General features: G+C 41.1%; 1 protein-coding gene across 12 annotated transcripts in view; it reads left to right on the plus strand.

Moving 5' to 3' along the window:
- nrxn3b (neurexin 3b) overlaps window positions 1-23,003 on the plus strand; it is a 352,928-nt gene that overhangs the window by 319,403 nt on the left and 10,522 nt on the right. For all 12 annotated transcript variants that reach the window (XM_036210518.1, XM_024290417.2, XM_024290428.2 and 9 more), the window contains one exon: window positions 16,626-16,704. In XM_036210518.1, coding sequence (XP_036066411.1) covers window positions 16,626-16,704 — 79 coding nt within the window. The remainder of the gene's footprint in view (window positions 1-16,625; window positions 16,705-23,003) is intronic.

Below are 23,003 nucleotides of genomic sequence, written 5' to 3' on the forward strand. Positions count from 1 at the left end.
GAGACGCCGCACGGCAGTTTGATTCCGGGCTGACCAGCGGGACCGGACCGCCTTGAGCTCCCGGGACGAGTGACAACACATTAGTCCAACTAGGACTCAAGCAGAAAGCTTTGATGTCTTGCAAAAGCTCCAAAAAACATTTAAAAGTTACTATTTTTTCAGTACATTAACAAAAATGAACAGCTTTTTGAACAAAAATCAATCATAAAAAGATCATTTTTCCATATAAATTAGGCTTTAAATCCCGCTATGACCATTTTTTATATTTAAAAAAATCGTTCCCAGTCGTGTTTTAATTGATTATGACGTTTTTAACCAAAATCTCACAACCTAAAAGCCATTTCTCATGTTGATCTGACGCTTCTGTTTCCGAAATCTCTTCTGAGGGGGCGTGGCTTTTGGAGCTCTGCTGAGGGACTTTAAAGATCAAAGAAGTACCAAAAAATAAATTATAGAAACTTCTAGAATGTTCTTCTTCTCAGTTCATCAGATCGTCAGAGAAGTGATGGGTTTATTTTCCAACCGTTAGGATTTGCAATCCCTAAGTCGACCACAAACTCCTTCTGTCAGGCAGTTATGACTTTAGAGACTAATCTGCCCGACGTCTTAAACAACATTTCACAACAGGTAAGAATAATCTGAAGCGAAGCCACAAATCTACCCCAGAACAGCTCTCTACTCTTAGAAAATATTATAAAAAATAAGGCAGAGTAATCAAAATTCATAAGAAAGTACTTTTTCTGTTTTTAAAAAAGTTATTTCCATTCCTTTTGGGGTCACAGGTCAGCTGGAACCCACCCAGCTACTGTTGGTGAGGACCTGCAATGATCAACTAATTCTTTTAGTGTTCAGAATGATTTTTAGATTCTTTAAATTAATATATTCACAACACAGATTTGACTAGAAGGGTCTTATATTGTTCTATTAGTTTATGCAACAAAAGAAAAACCAACAAACCCACAAAAATGTGCATAATTTCACCCAAAACCTAATAGTTTTCTTGAGGGTTCCAGTTAAAGCTTACACGGTGCACGTCTGAATTCCCTCCCTCACTACTAAAAAAACAACTATTTTTTTTAAATCCCAAATATGACGATTTTCTGAGGTAAAAACCTGATTAATAGTTACAGTTTGTAATGATTATATATGAATCTACTGTGTTCTGGTGATGAAAACTTGGAGGATTTCTTCAAAACACATGAATGCGTTGCGGTCCATATTTGCCAACCTAGTGACCATCGATGCACACTGGCTGTTCATGGAGACTTCTGGGAAATTCTTAGATACATTTTAGAAAATGCTACATAGTGCAGTATAAGTACTGGACGAGGGAATTCAGACACAACCAGAGTCACTCCCATTTATCTAATCGTTCCAATAGATGTCTGTCACATGACTTCCTGTTGACATGTCATTGATACACCTGTAAGACAAACAAACATGTCAGGAAACATGCAACTATGCTGTAATTAACTGTTAATAAGACTTTAGATCATCATGGAGAAACTTCAACACCGATTTTATCATAATGTCTAAGTTTTCTTTGGATTCTTCATAGAAGAAATCTCACATTCACATCAGGCGAATGTTTAGAGACACCAGTTCATCTAGGAAGCCTGTTTTTGACTGTGGGAGGAAGTGACGAGAACATGCAAATTCTAGACGGAAAGTCGGATTCAAACCAGAGTCTTAATGCCATGAGGTGAGAGGACTAACCACCGTGCCATAGAGACCCTATCCAATGAATCATGTGTGGGATGTTTGTAACGTTCTTCTCCTGATTGAGGACTCATATAACACATCCGCACTCTCAACTCCTCACATATTGACCCTTCCGCGTCACCGTTTGACGTTTTGGGTGTCCCCAACTCGTCGTTCCCATTAAATCATGGGTCCTCAACTTCTGGGCCGGAAACCAGAACCAGTCCAGTGCTGCGACGTCTAGCACACCGGTACCCAAACCTAGTACTGTTACCCTAACCCTTACCCGACACTGGACCACAAGCGGTACCGGGCATGAATTGAACGTGAAACCAGCCGCGAACCAGTACCAGGTTAAGGTTAGGGTACCGGTACTGGACACAACCAGGGACCAGAGCGCATCCAGTAAGATTTTACGAACAGCATGTCAAAAAACAAGAAGTTATGGATACCCAAAACATCAAAAAGTGCCGCGGAAGGGGCCTTACTCAAACGTCAACATGTGTTGACTTCAGGATGAGAATGTGTTGCATATAGAGAAGATTAACTGCATGTCTGAGTATTTCTTTCTTCAAGTTATTGTGAATCTAGGGCAGACAAAAAGCAGGGACGTAGGTGCTACAGTCAGCAGACCAGAAGCTCCCTGCTCGCCTCCTTTCTGATGCATTTAAGTCTTCGTTTGTTGTCTCAAATTGTATCTGGCTCAGAACTGTAGGTCCGTATAGTCTATACATTCTCTCTCCCAACTCCTCATATATATGGACGTACGGTTGGCGGAGACTTTTCCGCTTTCTGTTGGGCAAAAAGCGAGATACTCCCTGGACAGGTCACTAGCCTGTTCAACACATTCTCACTCCCAACTTGTCATATATGGACGTATGGTTCAGGGCCCCTCCACGCCACTTTTCGTCATTTCGGGCATCCCTAACTCATTGTTTATCAACCTGATGGATGTTCCCATTAAATCTCGGGTCCCCAACTCTCGGGACGCAATGCTGGACGCAGAACCAGTTAGAGTTAGGGTACCAGTCCGTGACCCAAGGGTTGGGGACCCCTGATTACGGTATGCATTTTTTCCCCGTCTGTGGCCCGGTACCAAGCGGCCCTCGGACCAGTACCGGTTGGCGCCCCGGAGGTTGGGGACCCCCGCTTTACTGGGAACAACCAGCAAGTCAAAAAACAAGTTGGAGACACCCGAAACGTCAAAAAGTGGCGCTGAGAGGGCCCGAACCATACGTCCTTATATGACGAGTTGGGAGCTAAAGTGCATTTTTATAGTTTCAATAATTCGTTAGGTTGGGGGTTGTGAGGGACTGTGGGCACCAATACTCCTGCCGCTTTGCAGAAGCGATGTCTTTTTGATTTTGGCTAAAAACAACATAATTGTTATTAAAAAGACCACTAGGAGCGCTTTGAAAATTGATCAAAAGGGGATCGGAGTGGAAAAGCAAAACTGAATTCCATCTACGCCACCTCAAGGTTATAGAAAAATTAGCCCAGCAGCTCCTGAATGACAGCTTTCCGTCAACAGTTGGGCCTGAAATCCTTCCCCTCCTCTTCCTCTCACACTACAGACCCCGAGCACAAGCCTGCAGACTGACATCACCATAAAACAGTTGGCATCAGATTCTCGGCCAAGCCATTTAAAGAGCTGTGAGGTGGCTGTGTCCCGCCATGCTCCTGTCGGTGTCGAATGAACTTGTTTCCCTGCCACTATTTCCATTTGACACTTTGTTATGCAAGACCCAGAAGGAAAGACTAAAGAGAGTTTGCTCAGAGAAGTTACCATATAAAACAAGAAGAAACCATCAAGTCCAACAGTAGGATTGAATTATCAATCCTCGGCACGGAGATATTAGCAAACGTCTCTCCTCTTTGTCCTCTGAGGTTCCGAGAAAACTGCAATCAAACCTGTTGCTCCTCAGACGAACACAGTGGAGCGTGCACACGCCGCTATCTCCACATATGCAGTTTTATTTGCTCTGATATATAGTAATTCTCTCCGTTGGTTGGTGATTATGTTTCCGCTTTCATCTTCTAAAAAGAGACTAAATCGGATTCTTAATTTGGTTTGTGCTCATTAGGAACTGAGGCCAAGTGGGACCCCCTCCTTGGCTGATGTGGGACAGCTGCCAGCGTTATGTAACGCCTGCATTGATTTGGAATTACAGCCTCGGAGTCATATAGTCGTATCATCATAAGTCGATAGCTTTCGAGAGCGAGAAATTGAAGAAAATACTGGAGCAGATTTAGGCGGTAAATGGAAAAAATACTCAGAGGAAGGTCTGACTTTTTATGAAAACATGCCTCCAGAAGGAGAACTTTTTCTACATTTACTTGAAGAAGAAAAGAAACATTGGAATGGAATCAAATGAGCGAAATCGTTCCACATCTCCAGCAGAGACGTGATCAGACAAATCCAGGGCCTTGTTAAAATATGTAAAGTCATGGCGTCATGACGACGCAGATCGCATCAATACACAATGAAATCTTGAAAGGAGCTGGTGTTGTTCAGCGCCGCGGAGGAGCATTAAACATAAAACATGTGGAATCAAAGCCTTGTATGGCTGCGGAGAACCGTCGGTAACACAACGCCATGTGAGCGAGAAGCCAACACAGCTGTTACCCGACACGTGATCCTGCTGTGGCGCTCGCCCTCGACAGCAATCTCCTGGATTTAACGCCACTGTGAGTGACGGGGAGATGAGCGGCCACGAGACTTACAGATGAAATCTATGGAATAAAGTGAAATGAGGGCATTAAAATACAGAGAAATGGAAAAGTTTAACTCCCTGAGAAGTACAATCCATCCTTTTCTGTGGTGGTTGTGCCTCTGGGGCCTCTTAGTTGGGGTGGGGGACGGTCTTGGTGGTGCCAGGGATATGGGTGTGGCTGGGGCGGATTTCTGCCCCAGTTGGGATAAGGGGGGTCGCCAGGGCCAAAGCCCCTTTTGCCTCGAGCTCTGGGGGTTAAGCCTTTCTGTGGCCTATCTGTGGCACCATTGTCAGTTTTGCCAATGGTGGTTGGGGGCGAGTTTGTGGGCCCCCTGGGGGGTTGGGTGATACTTGGTGGGGGTCCAGTGACTGAGGCCCAAGGTTTCCATTGGGGGTCCTGGTTGCTCGGCGGAGGGTTGCTCGAGATTGGGGCTGGTGTTCTCCAAGGCGCCCCTACCATGCCAGGTCAAGTGGGTGGCGCGTTAGGGGAGGAGCAGAGAGGGGCTGGGGGATGGGCCATCCTGACATTTCACGAGCGAAGCCCAGTTCGAGGGGGCAATGAAAGAAGTACAAACAATAAGCAAAATGAAAATATCTCACAGTGCAAAGAGAGGTAGCCCTAAAATAGAAAAAGAATGCGTATCTAAACGAAACATGTACATCAAACATAGAACCTGTGTATTAATAATAGCATAATAATACGTAGAAAATGGTAACTAGTGCAAAATTTAAAAAAAAGTAAAAATATAAGTATAACAGTACCACAAACATTAAAAAAAATGAAGACAATAACAAAATATCAATGTTACGACTAAAGTATCGAAAGTATTGATCTCATCCCCCTGGTATTGATACTTTACCTCAATATAAATACTATCGATACCCAGATCGATATGTCCACTCTAGTAAAATGATCTATCCATTTATACTCAGCAGGAAATCTAATATAATATCAAAATCTAAACGCAGGGAGTTTCATACAAACATTTCAGAAGGAAAAATTAGATTAGAAATAAAAGGGAACAAAATAAGAATATTATATTGTGGGCCCATCATATAAACTAGGAATGATTAAATTTAGAGTACCATTTATTGAACTTTAAAGGGCCTATATCATGCTATTCTAAATATTTTAAAGTAAACTATATCCATCTGTATAATAATATATTTCTGTTGGCACACAAAATGATTAATTTAATTAAAAATATTAGTTATTTTCGCAAGCTTTTCTCCTACCTTGATCTATGAGGCTCCGCCTTCCGCTCTTTGTGGGTGCCGCCCATTTCATGATATCATAATAGAGCTGCCTCTATACCCAAACACTAGCAAAAATGCAAAGATAGATGGTATTTAGGGGGACATCAAGAGCAAAATACCACTTTATGGGTGTCTTAGTGATGAATTAATATTAAAATACACTTAAAAGCTCAATATAGGCCCTTTAAAACAATATTTTTACCAAGTTTGACCAAAAATCATTGTGTAAATCAAGTTTTTCAATTGTCAAGAGTACGGAGCAAAATTATTAGGACTAATTTTAATAATAGTCTCTTTAGTTCTAGATCCTAGCTCTTAATTAGACACAAAAAATAATAAACTAAGTTGATTTTAAGAGCAAAGAAAAGTTAAAACAACTCAAAATGTCAAAATAGTTTGCAGCGTTCTGTAAGATACCAAAAGTATTGGCAATTACTGTTATAGCTTGGTGCTTCATGAGTAAAACTTTTATAAAATCAAAGTAGCTTTAGAAAAAAGTAGCTTCTATTTTCCAAATTTTTAATCGTGCTTTCTGTCTGTTCTTGAAAAAGCCTCAGAGAGACGGAGCTATTTCCATTTTCTCCACCTCCTCCCTCCGCCCGTTTCCCACTCTCATCTTCTGTCAGCTTTTTCTTTTCTCGCAGAATTCCTCACTTCCTCTTTGAAAGGAGTGTTGCAAATGGGAACACAAAGCTAACCTGTAATCGCTGTTACAGTTTCATCTGCTCTCGCCAGGAGAACAGACATTTCCTCTCCCCGCACACGTCCGCTCTCCATCTTTTCACCTCCTCCATTTGGGTGTTTGCGTACAGGCGTGCACGTGCGCGCGCACAGGCCTCCTCTGATGACCTTGTACGCCGTGGCATGGGGGTGATTAAGGATCAGGGCCAGAGACCATTTCCTTTTCCACTGGAAGATGAATGAGCCTGCTGGAAAGTGGCTGCCAATGGCCGGAGGGCAATTAGAGTTTGCTGTTAGGCAACAACCCTCACTGCTCTGTGTACAAAAGCAGGTCCTTGACAAAAAAACAGAAATAGTCTGCACGGAACCTATTCTGTTCTGCTGAAACCAACACGCCGCGCTGACGGTGGACAAATTCAATGCATTTTTTCTTTTACCTTTCCAGTTGTTTTCTGGTCAGTGAAACAAAAGAAAAATGCTGACTACAGGAGGCTGCAGAGACCCCCCGACATGGGTCCTCATGTGAAATATCAATATTGGATCCTGGGAATCATTTAGCATCTGGCTTGGCTGCTACAACTTGATTCTAGTGCTGACTTGATTGTATTAACCCGAGTACTTTAACTGGACAAGAAGAGGAGGCGGTGCTCTCTTTGATGGAAGTCAGAATATGAAATGTAGAGAATCTTGAATGTTAATATTGATCAATAAAAGAAGTCATTATTTCTATATAAGGGCGTAGAATAATCTGGATTGTTGCTTTAATTATGTCTTCCTTTTCTTAAAAACAAACAGAAAAACTAAACAATCATAATTAACATTTTTGGAGTCAAGTATTCGTGCCAGTACTGAGAACCGGCAGTACTTTTGACGTGGAGAAGTGGCGGTACTCTAAAGAACTACTTTTAGAAGTGCCGGTATTGAGTACCAGTGAGTACCGGCCCACCTATTAACCCTTTTGAGTTTTTTTCTAATTTACTATGTTCATTTTTCAGTTTATGTGGTAATTCCTAATATCCCTCTTTTTTAAAAATAATATTACACATTAATGTTTAAAAAAAACGGAAATTTTCAGTTATTTTGTACATTTTTTGTTCTTTTTATCGAGAAATTAAAATATACTGTTTTTATCTATTATAACAATTATCAGAAATGAATACATTTCCAAAACAAAGCAAATTCAAAGTAAAAAAAATGTCAAAAAGTCTACAAACCAGGCGAGTTTTCACTAAACCACAATGTTCCAAGAATTTATTCCTAGAGATTAAATTTACTCCACCAATTAGGTATCATAAATCTTGTTATCTTTCATTATTAAAGCAAACATTTCAAAGCTAACTCCTTTTCGAAACCATTACATTTGGAAGGAAAACTGTACAAATGGAGGGTTGGTGTTATCCCCAATCTACGGCCCGCGGGCCGGATCTGGCCCACCTTCACATTTGACCCGGCCCCCTATTATAAAGATAACACAAACTGTGAGATGTCTCACAGTGTCAAAGGGACAATGACGGGAGAGGACAGCCTATTTATTAGCTATATTTATGAAATTCATAACTACTATTTTGAGTAATGTTAACCTTTTTTTGAAATTAAAAGTGTTGCCTATTTCATTCAATCGATTATTCTTTCATTTCCTGACTTTTTGCTGTGAAGATTCCAGAAAAGATTATTAATATTTGATTATGTGTCCATAATAGTTTACGCTTAGACACGTCCTGGAGTTGTTACACTTTTTCTGTTAGCATACAAACCGACCCCACCCCTCATCTGGGAAGTAAAAACAGCTATGTGGCCCTCACAAGAAAAAGTTGGGAAACCTTGTTGTAAGCAATCAACGTTGTTGTCAACCTTTATGGATTTGGACAATCCTGGAATTTATCCGGGCTAGGGACCGGCACAGGGAAAGTAACGCCCTTGTGGCTATACATGAGAGACTGCACCAGGAAAGAGGACCAGACAAGTTGTAGCTCATTGGAATGTGATTGGCAAACTCTTTGATTGGTTTAGGGCACATGTGAGTAAGTCAAGGCCCGGGGGCCGAATCCGGCCCTCCGGGTAATTCTACCCGGCCCTCCAGATCATTTTGTTTTATCTTACACTCATTTTTAACTTGTATAATTTTGACAAAATATATATTTATGCAGAATAAAATATTGACAGTTATTTAAAGTTTAAGTTGATTTATTCTGGAATAATATTCCTGCCTTTTTATTATTCATAATTATGTCAAAAAGTTACAGTTTTAAAAATGTTGCCTTCTGCTAGCTTTTCGGACTATTTTGGCATTTACTAACATTTTTTAGGCTATTTTGAATTTAAGCTAATATTTCAGCCGCATGCTAGCTGTTTTGACTAATTTAGCCTTTTTCTCAGGTTTTTAGGCTATTTTAAAGTTTAGCTGTTTTTTCCGATACATGCCACCTGTTTCGGCTAACCTAAGACCTTTTTTTGTTTGTTTGTTTTTAGTTGGCTAATTTGGCATTTAGCTAATATTTTAGCTGGCTATTTTCAGCTATTAGCACTAGTATCTTCAACGGCCAAATTCAGCTTACAGCATTCACACTAGTATTATTGCAGGTAATGCTATATATCTAGTTCATAATTATCTTAAAAAGTTATGGTTTTAAATGTAGTTTTAGAATGTAAATAAATGTTTATCCTGTTCGGGCCGCGGCCTAAGGTGAGTTTTGGATTTTGGCCCCTTGTGCGATTGAGTTTGACACCCCTGCAGTATAGAAATGTTCTCTACAGATTACACATTTTCATTGCTGTTATAACCCTTTAGAAAACATTAGAAACAAGTCAAGAGTGCTGACTTCTATTTCTGTTTTTGAGTCCAGGATAAAGCATCTTATCTTTCACACAGGGAGCACATAAAGAGGTGTGGCCGTCTATTGATAGGGATACATCCTAGTCCCATTGATTCCCCTTGTAATACAAGCTTCTCCATTGTCAGGCTGTCAAAGCTCCGATCGGACATGATAACATGCACATCGGGTACCGCCGTCAATAGAGCGGCTAAGCTTCCGCCACAGAGATTTTATTTGGATATGAGGCCCATTGAAGTGGCTGATTACGAACGAGTCAGATAGCGAGGAAGAGGAGACGACCCAAATTCAGATTCCTGTCACTTTCTTTAAAAAAAAAAAAAATATATAAGACGGAGGAGCACCTTGGGGAAGAAGAAATTGCTTTGAATTGTGTCTTTGATGTACCTTTGCCCTGGCTTCACCCCTTTGATCTGCCAGCCACTGACCACTGACTGCCAGGATGACACGCTGAAGAAATTTGATTTGTTTGGGTTTATTCCCATCAGGAAAAAATCTGCCCGCGGGCATTGTGCACGCCGACATTGTAAATAAGCTAAAGTGAGTTTGATAGCAAGGTTGCGCCTCCTCCGTTAGTCCCAGACGGCTTTGTTTCTCAGTGTTTCCTGCTGCCCGTGGGTGCAAAAACACATGAAGGTCATTTGTTATGATAAGACCGCGGTGTGTTCGGCGGCAATCTCCTGCACCTTCTCCGATGATATGACTCACTTAAGAGCGTGTGCCCAGATTCCTGGCATTTCCCCGAGATAAAGCGCTGCTCACTTTCCCTCCGAATGTCACATTTGTAACCTGGGGGCCGCATTCAAGTCTTAGCCTTTACACTTCTTATGCTGACCCGAGGGAAGATTATAGACAGCGGCTGAGTGCATTATGTCTCTGTGCCCGCAGAGCGCAGGCGCTGGCTTTGATGTGACCGATCAAATCAATGTCACGAGGAAGCCACAACCGCAGATGAAGCAGCTCTTCTTGTTCCATCCATGCACACTACTTAGCTAGCTGCTCTCTGAACAAATCTGAGAAACAAACGAACAGACCTACATATCTGGTTTAAATTTAGCCGTGGGGTCCAGGGTGGCTTGTTGGACGGTTTTCCAAGCAGATGCTACAATTGGAAAGTGGCGATCTCTCCAGTTAATTAGTACAGGTGTCAGTAGACGTGTTGGTTCCTATTAGATTGATATTAGATGGAGACACAGAGAAAATCATCCTATATCTATCCTAAAGTCAAAAGGTTTTCCAAAATAGTAAATTTTGGGGGATTTGAAGGAAATTGGACAGAATCTATTTGCTTTAGAGGCATACTTGGTAAGAATTATGTTACATAACTTGATGAAGTGTTTTATTTAACTGTGCAGGGAGACACCTCCTGATGATGTGGCAGCACCAAATTAGTTTATTTCAAGCAATCAGACAAACAAAGAAGACAAAACAAAAGAAATACAATACACTAGGTCTGTGCGATATAGAAAAACTTGATATTAGTGATAAATATTGCAATGACGACATGACTTGCGAAACGTGACCATGTAGCAAAACAATTAATACATCATTTCCATTTCACTGCATCAGGTTTATTTTTAAAAAATTAACAGAACTTACATAATACTTCAAACATCTACATAGAGGGAAGTATCTAACATATAAGAGTTCCATTCAATTGGTCAAATGTGAAAAAGTTCTGTTTAATTTGTCAAAAGATTGTTTTTGCCTTTACTTTTAATGTAACCATTTATTGCAATTTAAGCCGTCTCTTTCCATATAGCATATGTATCAATATCACAAGATTATGATGACAATAAATTTGCAGTACATTGTGCAGGACTACAATACACACAAATGTTCTCATTGGTTTATATCATCATTTCAGCCTGTCACGCCACTGCTGGCGGGTAGCCTCCATACACTTCTCAGTTTTTGGCGATCTTCTGGCTTTCTGCTCAATATCGTCTCTCCATCGCTGCTTTGCTCTTTCTCCATCTCTTGGAGTCCATTCCACTACTTTCCTGGCCCACTTTATGGTATCATTTCTGCAAGATGACCCGCCCACCTACTTTTTGCCTCTTCTGCTGTGCTCATCACGTCTTTCACTTTTATTTTTGAATGTATTATATCATTACGGATTTTGTCTTTCCTTTTTATATCGAGCATTGATCTTTCCATGCTTCTCCGGGCAACAGCCAACTTTTCTCTTTGACGTCTTGTGATAGACCATGTCTCTGCTCCATATGTCATTGTTGGTACGATGACCGTGTCCACGATCTTCTTTTTCAAGCAAAGAGGCATTTTTTGGTCTTTCATAAATGTGTAGTTCTGCTCAAAACATCTCCATCTGGTTCTTAATCTCTTTAGTCATCTCATTTATAGATTTCTTAAATATTTGTATTCCTCAACTTCCTCAAGTTGATGCCCATCAACTAAAGTTCCATTTCTTCTTTATTTATTGGTTTATATATGGTAATAAATTGGTGGTGACATAAAAATAATAAAATCTAGAAGAAGATACTGTTAACAAAAACACATAAATACATACATATGTATATCATATTAGCAGAAGAATTTCCTTTGGCGAAAGTGGAAAATAGGTCAGAATTCAAAGTCTAAAAATCTCCCTGATTGATCAAAGTTCAATGCACATTCAATGGCCTCTTGTTTTTTAAGTAGAGTCTAAAAATGGTCTTAAATAATTGCGTAGCTACATGTAAATGGCTGAATTGAGAATTTGGAAGCCCGAAAGGAGTGTTTATGATCATTTACATAGATTTTTTATTGTAGGCAGCCAATAATAATGTATGGACCAGTAGAAGAAACAAGAAAATACTCTTCAAGTTTGGTTTTAGTTGCTAATAAATAGCCCAGAAAACTCATTCACTGTATTGGTAGCTGCTCTGTTAAATTAATGCATCTTCTTATCTTTAAAAAATAATCAGTTCAGTTTTTTTTTCCAAAAAAGTGTAATTTAATAACCAAATTTGACTCAAAGGAAAACCAAGCTACATAAATCCTCTTCTTTTCCTTTTGGCTTTAGCAGATCATCTTCCTCCATCTAACACTGTTTCTTCATCCTCTACTTTAACACCATCTACCTTCATGTCTTCATTCACTCCATCCATGAACTTCCCCTATTTCCTGGTATCTTAAGACTCACCGTCCTTCTACCAAGCTATGGTGATAGAGCTAATTATAAACCAATTCAATTCAAAAAGGCCTGATGGTCCTAATTGGATGATAATTGTCTATCTAAGTGACCAACAACAGATTACATTGAAGAGTTTCTGGTGCATTCCCCAGCCTAAGTGGGAAAAAGGTGACGGTGTGGAGGAAAACTGCATTCCTATGGATGAATAGGTGAGTCAGGGAGGACGACCATCTGCTGTTACGGCTGAAGCCTGACAGGAGAGGAAAGGGACACTGGGATACCTGTTGTTAGACAAACTCGGTAGATTAGGATCTGCTGGAAGCAGATGGACAAACACAAAATGTATTATGGGACACAAAAATAAAAAACCTTCAAACCTCAACATTCAGTCAAGATCTTGTCGCCCCTTCTAGTAATAGACGACAGGAACTTCTTCTGTAGTGTTGGACGTCTCCTCGTTAACTTTGAGGTCAAGATGAAGTGCAAACATCTGCATGAGCCGAGTACATATTTGAGTCAGTGTGTAGCTCATGGTTTCTGTGCAACCTGTAAAACTGCATTTTGAATTTCCCTTCGAAGCAAAGGATGTCCATCTTTATTGATTAGCGGTGTGATCCTTTTAGTTGTTGTGCTTAAGTGGTCAGAGGTAAATGCTGTTTTAATGAAGTCTGGCTATTGATTTGTCTGCAGTGTTTGTTTGGAGGCTGTGTAAACACGATAATCAGGTGCTTTGTTCTAAAATCATCACATACGAAAGGAAGAAAGGAAAACCCATGCATGTGGATATTAAAGTGACCCATGAAATAACAAAAATTGCCCCCTAAATCCCACTTTTTAGGCTCTTAAGACTGACGAATGCAACATTTGCGTTGAGTAATTACATCAAAAGAGAAAACTGTTTTCCTGACACTCTGTGTTATGGAGATTTTGAGGGAGAATTGGATTTCTCCAGCTGTGAAATCAGTTTTTGTAGTCCTGCTGGCCAACCGCATCATTATGCTGCCACCCCGCTGTAGGCCCCCCAGCACCCACGAGGACCCTGCTTTTTCCGCTTCACAAGCTCCCTTTGCATTTACAGCAGAAAGCCTCATGCCATGTGTGATTATCAGCCTCGCATGGAAGACTGTGAGTGGGGTGTCACTTCATTGGTTCTGCATTAGTCCAATTGCAGACAAATGGCACCCTAAGCCTTAAAAAAAATAATGTGTGAATCTAAACCATTGTGCCAGACAAAATACGTCATAAGTTAAAGATTCATCAAGCTTTTGTCTCCAAATGTCAAACGTCCCAATTTGGGAGCTTGGTTTAGTGTCAATGAGTGGAATTTGTCATCTGGATTTGAGGTAGTTTGAGTCAAATTGTGATTTCTGTACAAAAAATGGGAAGTTTACCTTCAGTCTATCCAGAGAATTGGCCTCTGGGAGCCAACAAGTGAAAAAAAAGGGGGAACGTTAACAATAAATCTGAATGGTGACAGCAGTGAGTCATCCGCGAAACACAAGTTATGATCGTATGTGTGTCAACACTTGTTTTGAAGAAACCAAATGACCAATCACAGAATCTGTAATATTTCTAGCTATACTTGATTATCAAGGTACAGTCTGGCATTTACACAAACAGATTTGGTGTAAAATTCTTCACAACAAACTCAAATAGAGTACAACTGATGGTCCTTTTCACGTTATGCCTATGCTACATAGATGTAACCTAGAGTGAAACCTCAAAGCTGTCTAAATCTTGCAAACTTGACTCTAGGCTTGGTGTCATATAATTCATACCAGACACAAACCGCAATTATTAATTCTGCTTTCATAACCAATTTTTCTAAAGGGCTGACACTTCAGTGAATTAAAAGGGTTGCAATCCTGAAGCCAAAAACCAAGTCTCTGTTTGGTCAAAGTTCAACTGGTCCAATTTTCAACATGCGTTTAATGGCAGCTTGTTTTGAATGTAGAGCCCAAAATATTGTTGTAAAAACTTATAAATGAATGCAAGACGTGGAATCCCAAAACATATATTTATACGCATTTATTGAAATCAGTTGCTTGAACGCAACTTGGAGAGGCCGGTGCAAACTGGCCTTACTAGCTGATTCAAGCTGTCTGTGGGTGACAAATGGTCAACCTGCACAAAATATCAAAGTCATAGACTACTTGGTGAGCCCATAAAGAGAAAATGTTTTTTTCTATGGGTATGCTGCTGGTGACAGATCGTAAGGCACACTTATGTAACATGCAAGTCTAAGTAAGGTTGAAGTAGGTGAGATGGTTGGATGTTTTAATCTTTTAAACCCCCCAAAATCCAGCAAAAAAGAGCCCATTAATGATGTTCATATGATAAGTTTGTATAAAAGTGTGCAGCCTGACTGTTAGAAAGTAGACCAGGGCTGCCCATTCCTGGTCCTCGAGAGCTATCACCCTCCAAAGCCATGCCAGCTGCTAATTGGCTCAGTCAGACGTCTTTACATTATGATTGAATGAACACACCTGGTCCAGGTAATCAGCAGCAAACAGTGCAAGGATAGCTGGAAAACAGGTCGGGTGGTGGCTCTCAACGACCAGGAATGGGCACCCCTGAAGTAGATGATCAAAGCATAGTTTGTGTGGACATCTTTTCCCACACAAACTATGCCAGAGCCAGTTGAGGTGGCTCAGGCATCTGGTCCAAATGGCTCGTCAACGCCTTCCTGGGGGAGGTTATCTGGGCCTGTCCCACTGGGCGGAGGCCCTGGCGAAGAACCAGAACCCGCTAGATATTCTACGACTCCTGGCTGGCCTGAGCACGCCTCGGGGGTCTCCCCAGAAGAGCTGAAGGAAGGGGCCGGGGAGAAGGAAGTCTGGGCATCTTCACTTAGACTGCCCCTGCGACCCGGTCCCAGATAAGCGGGAGAAGATGGATGGATGCTATAGGTGCTTTTACGTATCACGTGTCTACATTAATGCCAAAACATCAAGATGGGTCATCTCTATAACCTTCCTCAGGCCCGAATATCCCGAAATCACACTGAACTCATAAGGTTCAACTCAGGCTTTAATGGACAACTCTTACTTAAAGATGAGATTTTCTTGTGCTTGTGTAGAAGAAAGTGTTTATTTGTCGGAGCATAACATATTTGAAGCCTTAAGTAGGAAAGGAAATCTCTGAGAAGGCTGTGAAAGCGTTTGCTGAGCTGCCAGCATTAGCAGCAACCGCGTTCAGCTTGAAGAGAAAAGCAGCGATTTTAGTCCAAGGAGGTTTTTTTTTTTAGTGACAGACTTTGAAGTGTCTTGGGTGTTTTCATCTCCCTGTACTTCCCTGCCTCCCACATCTGCTGCCATCACAATAACAAGCAACAACCAAGATTTTTACACCCATAATGTGGCCTCAATAAATAATGTCATGTTTACCAAGGGGGTATATTTTACTGCAGTTTGCTTTAGAGCCTCCCCTCTTGCTTTGCTTTTTAGTCGCCTCGTGTTGGAGTGCAGTACATAATGTGATGCATTATGCAAACCAGACCAAGAGTACGCATTATCCAATGTACTGATCCAGAAAAGAGCACAGTCCATCATGTACTATCAAGGCAAACATTAGGAATGGGCTCTGAAAATCAGAGAAACAAACTTGGTTGTGCGTCGGCACAAGGCGGATGTGGACATCTTTCTATTGGCCCTGTTGGAAGCAGCATAACAAGCGTGGGGGCGCGTTTCATTAGTCTGTCAAACTCAATGATATTTAGAGCCTCACACCCCTGGCCAGCACCAGAAAACTCAATCAGCACTCTGATTTCATAACCCAGCTGGGTGACAGGGCTTATTTTATCGTCCCGCAGATTCATTCTAATAAATGCCGGCTGCCCGGTGCACCACCACTGAAATACAACTCCACCCATTCTCCGTGGGTCAACCCTAAAAGAGTGAAGGGGGCGTGCGGGATAAATCAGAATTACAGGGAGAAAATCCATGGCTGGTCCAGGTGTAGCCAGCAAATCCGTCGGCCTGGCCCTCCCTCCTTCTCCACCCTTGAGCACAAATCAGGAGCAGGAAATATGTTGATGCGAGCAGACTTGGTGGGTCCATTGATTGTGGACGATGGAGGAGGAGAGGGGCGATAAATAATCCCAGGCAGGGTGCGGAGGGTGAAGGAAAACAATTATCTGCGGAGGTGGAAGGCACATAAAGTGAGGAATGATAAACACTGTGAAATATGATTGACTCCGAGTGATATATGGGAGCGGGAGGACAGGAGGAGCGGCCTGCGAGCGCAGAGATATCCTTGAGTGGAAGGAGGACTCTTACCCGGCTGTTTCTGTGTGTTTTTCCGCAGACAACAGATGACATTGTTTCCTCAGCAGAGTGTTCCAGCGACGACGAGGACCTGGAGGAGTGCGACTCCGGACACACAGGTGGGATTAGTGTGTCAAGTTGTGCTTGCACTGAAAACCTGGTCTATTTCTCCTCATCTCTCTTTGATTTGCTACCAAGGAGCTTCTTCTCTTAGCATCATGCCCCATGGGAGCTTCAAGTGTAACTTCAAAAAGCCTTCAGAAAAGCTGGGAGAACTATACATTGGTGTGAGGAGCTCTCAGTATAAATCATGAGTTTGTAGAAACCTTTGTAGGAGGGATAAAAGTAGTAACTTTCTCCACGCACACAGCTCGCTGTCTGGACTTCCTCTCACATTCAAGTTACACTTAGCAATGGGGCTACAGAGTGCAGACATGACCATTGATGCTAATTTTGTCCTCTCAGCGTCCAGCTCGAGAGCCCAACTTTCCTTAACAAAGTGCAAAATTAGCATCAACCATGTCGCTCGCACCTGATGCTTCAAAATGTATCTGTCCTGGTTGACTCCCTCTTGTTTGCACATCTCTCGACACAGGATACATTTTGAGATTCGTTCGAGAGTTAAGATGCTTTCAGCCTAGATACTGTGATATGTAGCAGACTAACTGCAACAGAGCCTCTTCTACCTCCTTCTTTCTCTTGTTTGTACCTTCTGTTTCCTTCGTCGGAGGCTTGCCTTACCTGAAACACTCTAATAGAGAACAGATATCCTCGAATTTCTGTGCGCATTGTCTCTATTTCCTCCCTCCACACACACACACATCACAGGTATCACTTTGTGACTACATCAAAGTGATAAGACTCCTGCTCGGCGGAGTTTAAAATAAAAACAGTGCTGGAAATATTTCTGATTTCAAAGAGGTGGTAGTTTTTGAGGGAACTTGGGTTTGGGTGTCAGTTCCTTTAATGAGAACCGGGAGATAGTGAGCTGCATTAAAACTGGCTCATTACCAAGTATTTGATTGCTTCTCTGTCCTTTTAGAATTACTTTATGCTGCATTCCTCCGGACAACCCAACGCTGAGCTTGTGCACTCTTGTTTAGTGGATTTTCTTTGGGTATTGTCAGCAAAATGAACTCATTTACTTTGAAGTCTTATCGGTTTGTAATAGCATTTTCTATCCTTTGAAATAATTTAGGTTCTTGTGGTGATGGCTTTTTTTTTTCTTTTGGTAAGAAAGCCATTTTCTCCGCAGTATTTAGATGCTTTATCAAGCTTCAGTTGCTTTCTCCAGTCAGAGATTACTGAAATTGAAATTTTTACAGCTCACGAGTTTTAGTTTTTTTTTTCTTTTTACATCCCCCAGACTATTAAAAGCTCAAACCCAAGTTTTCTCAAAAAATAGTGTGAAGTTTTTACCAGCAGAAGAACATGGTACCCTCACCTCATTTAGTGGCAACATAGACACACTCATATACTCCACATTTCACCGTGTAGACACAGAAATTCATGCTCTCATTCCTCTTTCAGTCATTCCATAGTTGCATGAGGTTTTTCTTTTCCTCCTGTGATGCTCATATGAAGTTTTCTGTTGTTTTGGGGGACAAGTCACAAGAAGGAGTGACTTTCCCTTGTTTTGCTGTGGTCGTTTGCATCTTATTTTCTTTTTTTCTCAAGTATTATTTTGAATTTTTGTGGTGTCTTCATCATCCGTCGCCCATCCCCCAAGCAAGGACAGACCCCCACCTAACAGCCGTTTTTTACCTCATCTTGTGCCGCATGAACTTTTGGTGGTTGGAAAACTTCTCCTCCCCCTCCATCCAGTTTGTCATCTTTCCACGGCTTCTCAAGAAAAAACAAAAAACATCGTCCCCGTCCCGCCATCCGCCCCATGTTTGTTTTCGGTTTCTTTTTTTTTTTTATATATATAGGAAAGTGAACGGCAACAAAATCTTTTCTTGCCATCATCCTTATTTGGCAACCCCATTCTGTCTCAAGAAAGTTGTGTGTGAAAGAATGACCCCCTCCCGTCCCGCCATCCTCCCAGTAGCAACCTCCTTTTCCCTCCTTTCTTGTCGTCCTTCTGCATATACATGTCTGCTTGAATGCAGATGGCATAAAAAAGAGTTTTATTGCCACAAAGTATATCTGTTTTTCTATTCTATCTGTTGCTCCAAGTAGAAGGCATTTGTGGCATGCATTGCACTGGACTGTTGTGCAGCTTTAAAGACTGACTAATAATTCTCAACCCCTCCCCTGTTCCTACACATACAAATTGGCTTGCTTTTGCATGCTTATCGTGCTTCCATAAGTCACAGGTTAACTCCGCCCTTCATGGCTTTTTCCTTCTGTGGGCTGCAGGCCACAGTTTAAGGCCTGCACCCCACCGGCGGTCCCTGCATAATCCCCCTTCCCCTCAGATGTCCCGTCTGATGCCTGTTTTTTTGTACTTGTCTAAAAGAAACTCTACCTTTCCCCTTCCTTTTACCACGTGAGTTCCACAATAGGGCAGGAAAACGGTGAGACTATAAATCTAAATATACGCAAAAACTCCCCGAGTTAGCAGGAAAGCTGGGGTGGAAAAACCAGAGAAAAGCAAGTCAATTTATGATTTAATTTCACACTGATTAACAGAGTTGTAGCTTATTAGTGTGCAATCGCAGCAGTTTTATGAATTATATGAAATTGCTTTGCAGTAATTAATGCAAATGATTTTCAGAAATCCATAAGTATGAATTAAAAAGTTTGATTCGCCCGACAAGCCGTTAACTGTCTTTTTTTTTTTTTTAAATGAGGATGTGACTTTGTAAATTGTGATAGTTGGTCAAGCAGGAGTGTGACTAATAGACACTAATAAAGTCTTTAGTCTGTTTGCTTCCGCGGTGCCCTGCAGTCACACGTGGAGGAGCTTAACCAAATATTTGAAACGGGAAAAGGGAGCAAAGCCATCATTATAGTAATTAATGCTTGATACCTCATCACAATGACTGATGCGGGGGAAAATGAACCCCAATTTAGGCACTATTTGAGTAGACGCGGGATATTTAAGTACTATTTTTGAGAACCAAAACCACTTAAAAAAAAGCAGCTTCCACGTGGAATTAATGGAAGAGTAAATGTGAAATAGTCCTGAAAAGCACCTCTCCAAACATGTCCACCGGGTCAACATGAACAATGTTCACTCGTTTTTAAAACTACAAGTACTCAACAGTATTTGACACTAGAGCTGAATAAAAGTTTACTTGGTTCTGTTTTAGAGTTTAAATAACCATCAAACTCCTTAAATAACCTTTTGTTTCTAAAATTTTGAAGCTATGTGTGCATTTTAACACTAAAAAAAGTAAAACTTTGGAACAATTAACAGAAGTTATGTATTTTTTTTAGAGCTGTCAGGCGATTAAAATCTTTAATCGCGATTAATCGCATTATGTCCAGAGTTAACTCGCGATTAATCGCAAATTTACATGTGGCCTTTTTTTAAGGAAAAAATGTGTGGTTTGTGGAATTTAACAGTTCTACATTAATTATGAAAACAAGAATGACAATTTTAATATTTTTCATCAGAAATACTTTATTTTGTAACATTGTATTGAGATAAACTTTCTTAACAGTAAAAGGCTGTAACATAAAATGCCTAACAAAAGCCCAAGTGCAAGTGAAGGGCATTTTAAATTCAAAACTTCAATCAACGTTCAGTAAAATAAAATAAAAAACATCAAAAATAAAATTTCCATAACACTTTCACGTTCATTTTTTATCAGGACCAAATCTTTTCCTCCTCTGCTGAACTACAGTAATAAATGAAATAGAGATTTATCATTTCCAATTAACTTTTGTTTTTTAAAACCTTAAAGACTGAGAAAAGCGGGATACTCTGTGGATAGTTTGAAAGTCTGTTACTGCCGCCGCGGTCTCTGGCTGCAGCTCAGCGGAGTTCACGCCATGAATATGCCGGCAGACAGACCGCTATGCTGGGGTTGGATCACGCTTAAACCTCCAGAACATTTAGAACGTCCCCCGGTGCGCTTGCTGTTCGGAACGTCGGGGGTCCGCAGCTCTCGGGACGCGGCGCCGGTCGCGAGCCGGTACCACCAGACGGGGTACTGGACGTGAACCGGAGCCGGGTTAGGGTGCAGGAGCTCTCCAGGTCCTAGCGCCGGGCTGGTTCTAGCTAGCAGCTCGGTGGTTGGAGACCCGCCCGTGATCGAGTGAGAGCAGCCGGTGAGAGGACGATGAGGGACGCCCGCGCGCGCGGTATGAAAAGGCACGTATGAGAAAATCCCATTGACTGTAAAAATAATGGACTTACCGAGCTATGAGGTCCTCCCATTATATACAGTCTATGGAAAATCCGCGATTAATGCGTCAAAAAAATTGTCGGCGTCAAGCGCACGTCAGATTAATGCGTTTTTAACGCGACAAATCTGACAGCCCTAATTTTTTTGTATTCAAAATACTTAGTTTTCCTTAAATTATAATTTTGGGTTCAATTAAAAAACGTAAATCGATAAAAACTAATAATTTCAACAGAAGTTTTGTTAATTGACCCAATGTTTCACTTTTTAGAGTGCAGTGTGCAATAAAAACTGATAGAATGCACAAGCAACAGACACGAAAAGAAAAAAAAAACTAGAAAAACTTTTGTAAATCTCTGATAAACTTAAACTGATTTAGCCTCTAGGGTTGAAATTAGAGGATTTTTTTTTTTTTTGTGACAGTAGAAATACATTATATTACAGTTTAGCAGCAATGATAAAGAGCTAAAATGAGTATAAATTTAATCAATGATTTTGACTAGTTCTAAGGAAGAGTCTTAAACTTAAGGTATTTTTCCGATCATCTTTTGATCTGTTTTAAGTGTTCCCAGTGGTCTATTAACCATGATTATCCCCTTTTTAGCGGAAAAAAAAGTCATTTTCAAGGACAAAGTTTCTGCAGAACTCCCGAAGTTCATTGGAAGTTTTGCTTACACTGTAAAAAGTGAAACATTGGATCAATTAACAAAAGTTCCGTATTTTGCTACATTTAAAATTATTTGTTTTTATCAAATAAAAATTTGGAGTTGATGGTTTACTTAACTAAAACGTGTAATTTGATAAAAGCTAATATCTTAAAATGTGACAAATTACAGAACTTTATTTCTCTTTTTACAGTGTAGGACCGTTGGCACGGTGCAATCCCGCCCCCCTTCCCGTCTCCATTGCTTACGCAATCTCCCACTATCTTACAGCCTCCAACCTAACATTACCAATGCAAAAAAAATAGCAAGCAATATCAGAACTATCCAGATGCTGAAGACGTTCGTGGATCTAGTCGGACCAGGGAGGTTGTGATCCCTGCTCCTGATTCACAAACAATTTGAATAAAGAAGTAGAATTTTAAGCTCCATCATCATCATTTCTATTGGAGTGTGTCTTCAAAGTACTCCCTGTGCAGCTACTGTACATGAAGATGCAAACTCTCTCCGTCTTGAATTCCATTTAGTGACATCATTCTCCTGAAGAGTGGCTTATATTACATACGAGCCAGAATCCATCATTAAACAGAGCATGTTTCTAACAAACAGGCTGTAAATGGCACTGCAGGCTCCATTACCCTCATCCTGCGCTGGAGTGGAGCTCAGATAAAACAGAACATATCTATAAATGTCTCCTCTACTCTTTGGCCTTGGGCAGGTAACGCAGGACCTATTACTCACGTTAATGTTAGACTAAAGGCAGGGGTGTAATGTTGTGTGATTCCTCCATTACTGATATGGAGGGCGAAACGCACAGAATGAGGTATGAGAGGGATGAGCCCCGGGTTCCCTGGCGGCGGTGGCTGCGGTTGAAGTCAAGGCCCACTGGGCCGGCTGTCACTTCGGCGCAGGCCTCAGATCAGTTTAAAGGTTATCCAGCTGACACATGTTGGCCGAGTGCAGAGGTGAAGCCTAATGGCTGTACAGCAAATCGACCAGCTGACAGGGGCAAGTCGCCACGCCTGCTGGAGATGCCAATTCAATACACCCGCCATGACGGATCAGGAGCTTCCCGCCGTCCGCGCTCGACCTCAGATTGCCCTAAACCAGGGGTGTCAAACTCAATCGCACAAGGGGTCAAAATCCAAAACACACCTTAGGTCGCGGGCCGAACAGGATAAACATTTATGGAACACTCTAAAATGAATTTTTTAAACTTTAAAACCATAACTTAACATGATTAGGAGCTAGATATGTAGCATTACCTGCAATAATGCTAGTGTGAATCCTGTAAGCAGAATTTGGCTGCTGAAGATGCTAGCTGAAATCACTGAAGCTAATAGCTGAAAACAATGAAGCTGATAGCCTGCTAGAATATTAGCAAAATGCTACATTAGCCTAAAAAATGTATATAAAAAAAAAAAAAACTCGGTTAGCCAAAACAGCTAGTATGTAGCTGAA

The sequence above is a fragment of the Oryzias melastigma genome, linkage group LG24 (genome assembly GCF_002922805.2).
Source record: "Oryzias melastigma strain HK-1 linkage group LG24, ASM292280v2, whole genome shotgun sequence".
Classification (NCBI taxonomy): Eukaryota; Metazoa; Chordata; class Actinopteri; order Beloniformes; family Adrianichthyidae; genus Oryzias; species Oryzias melastigma.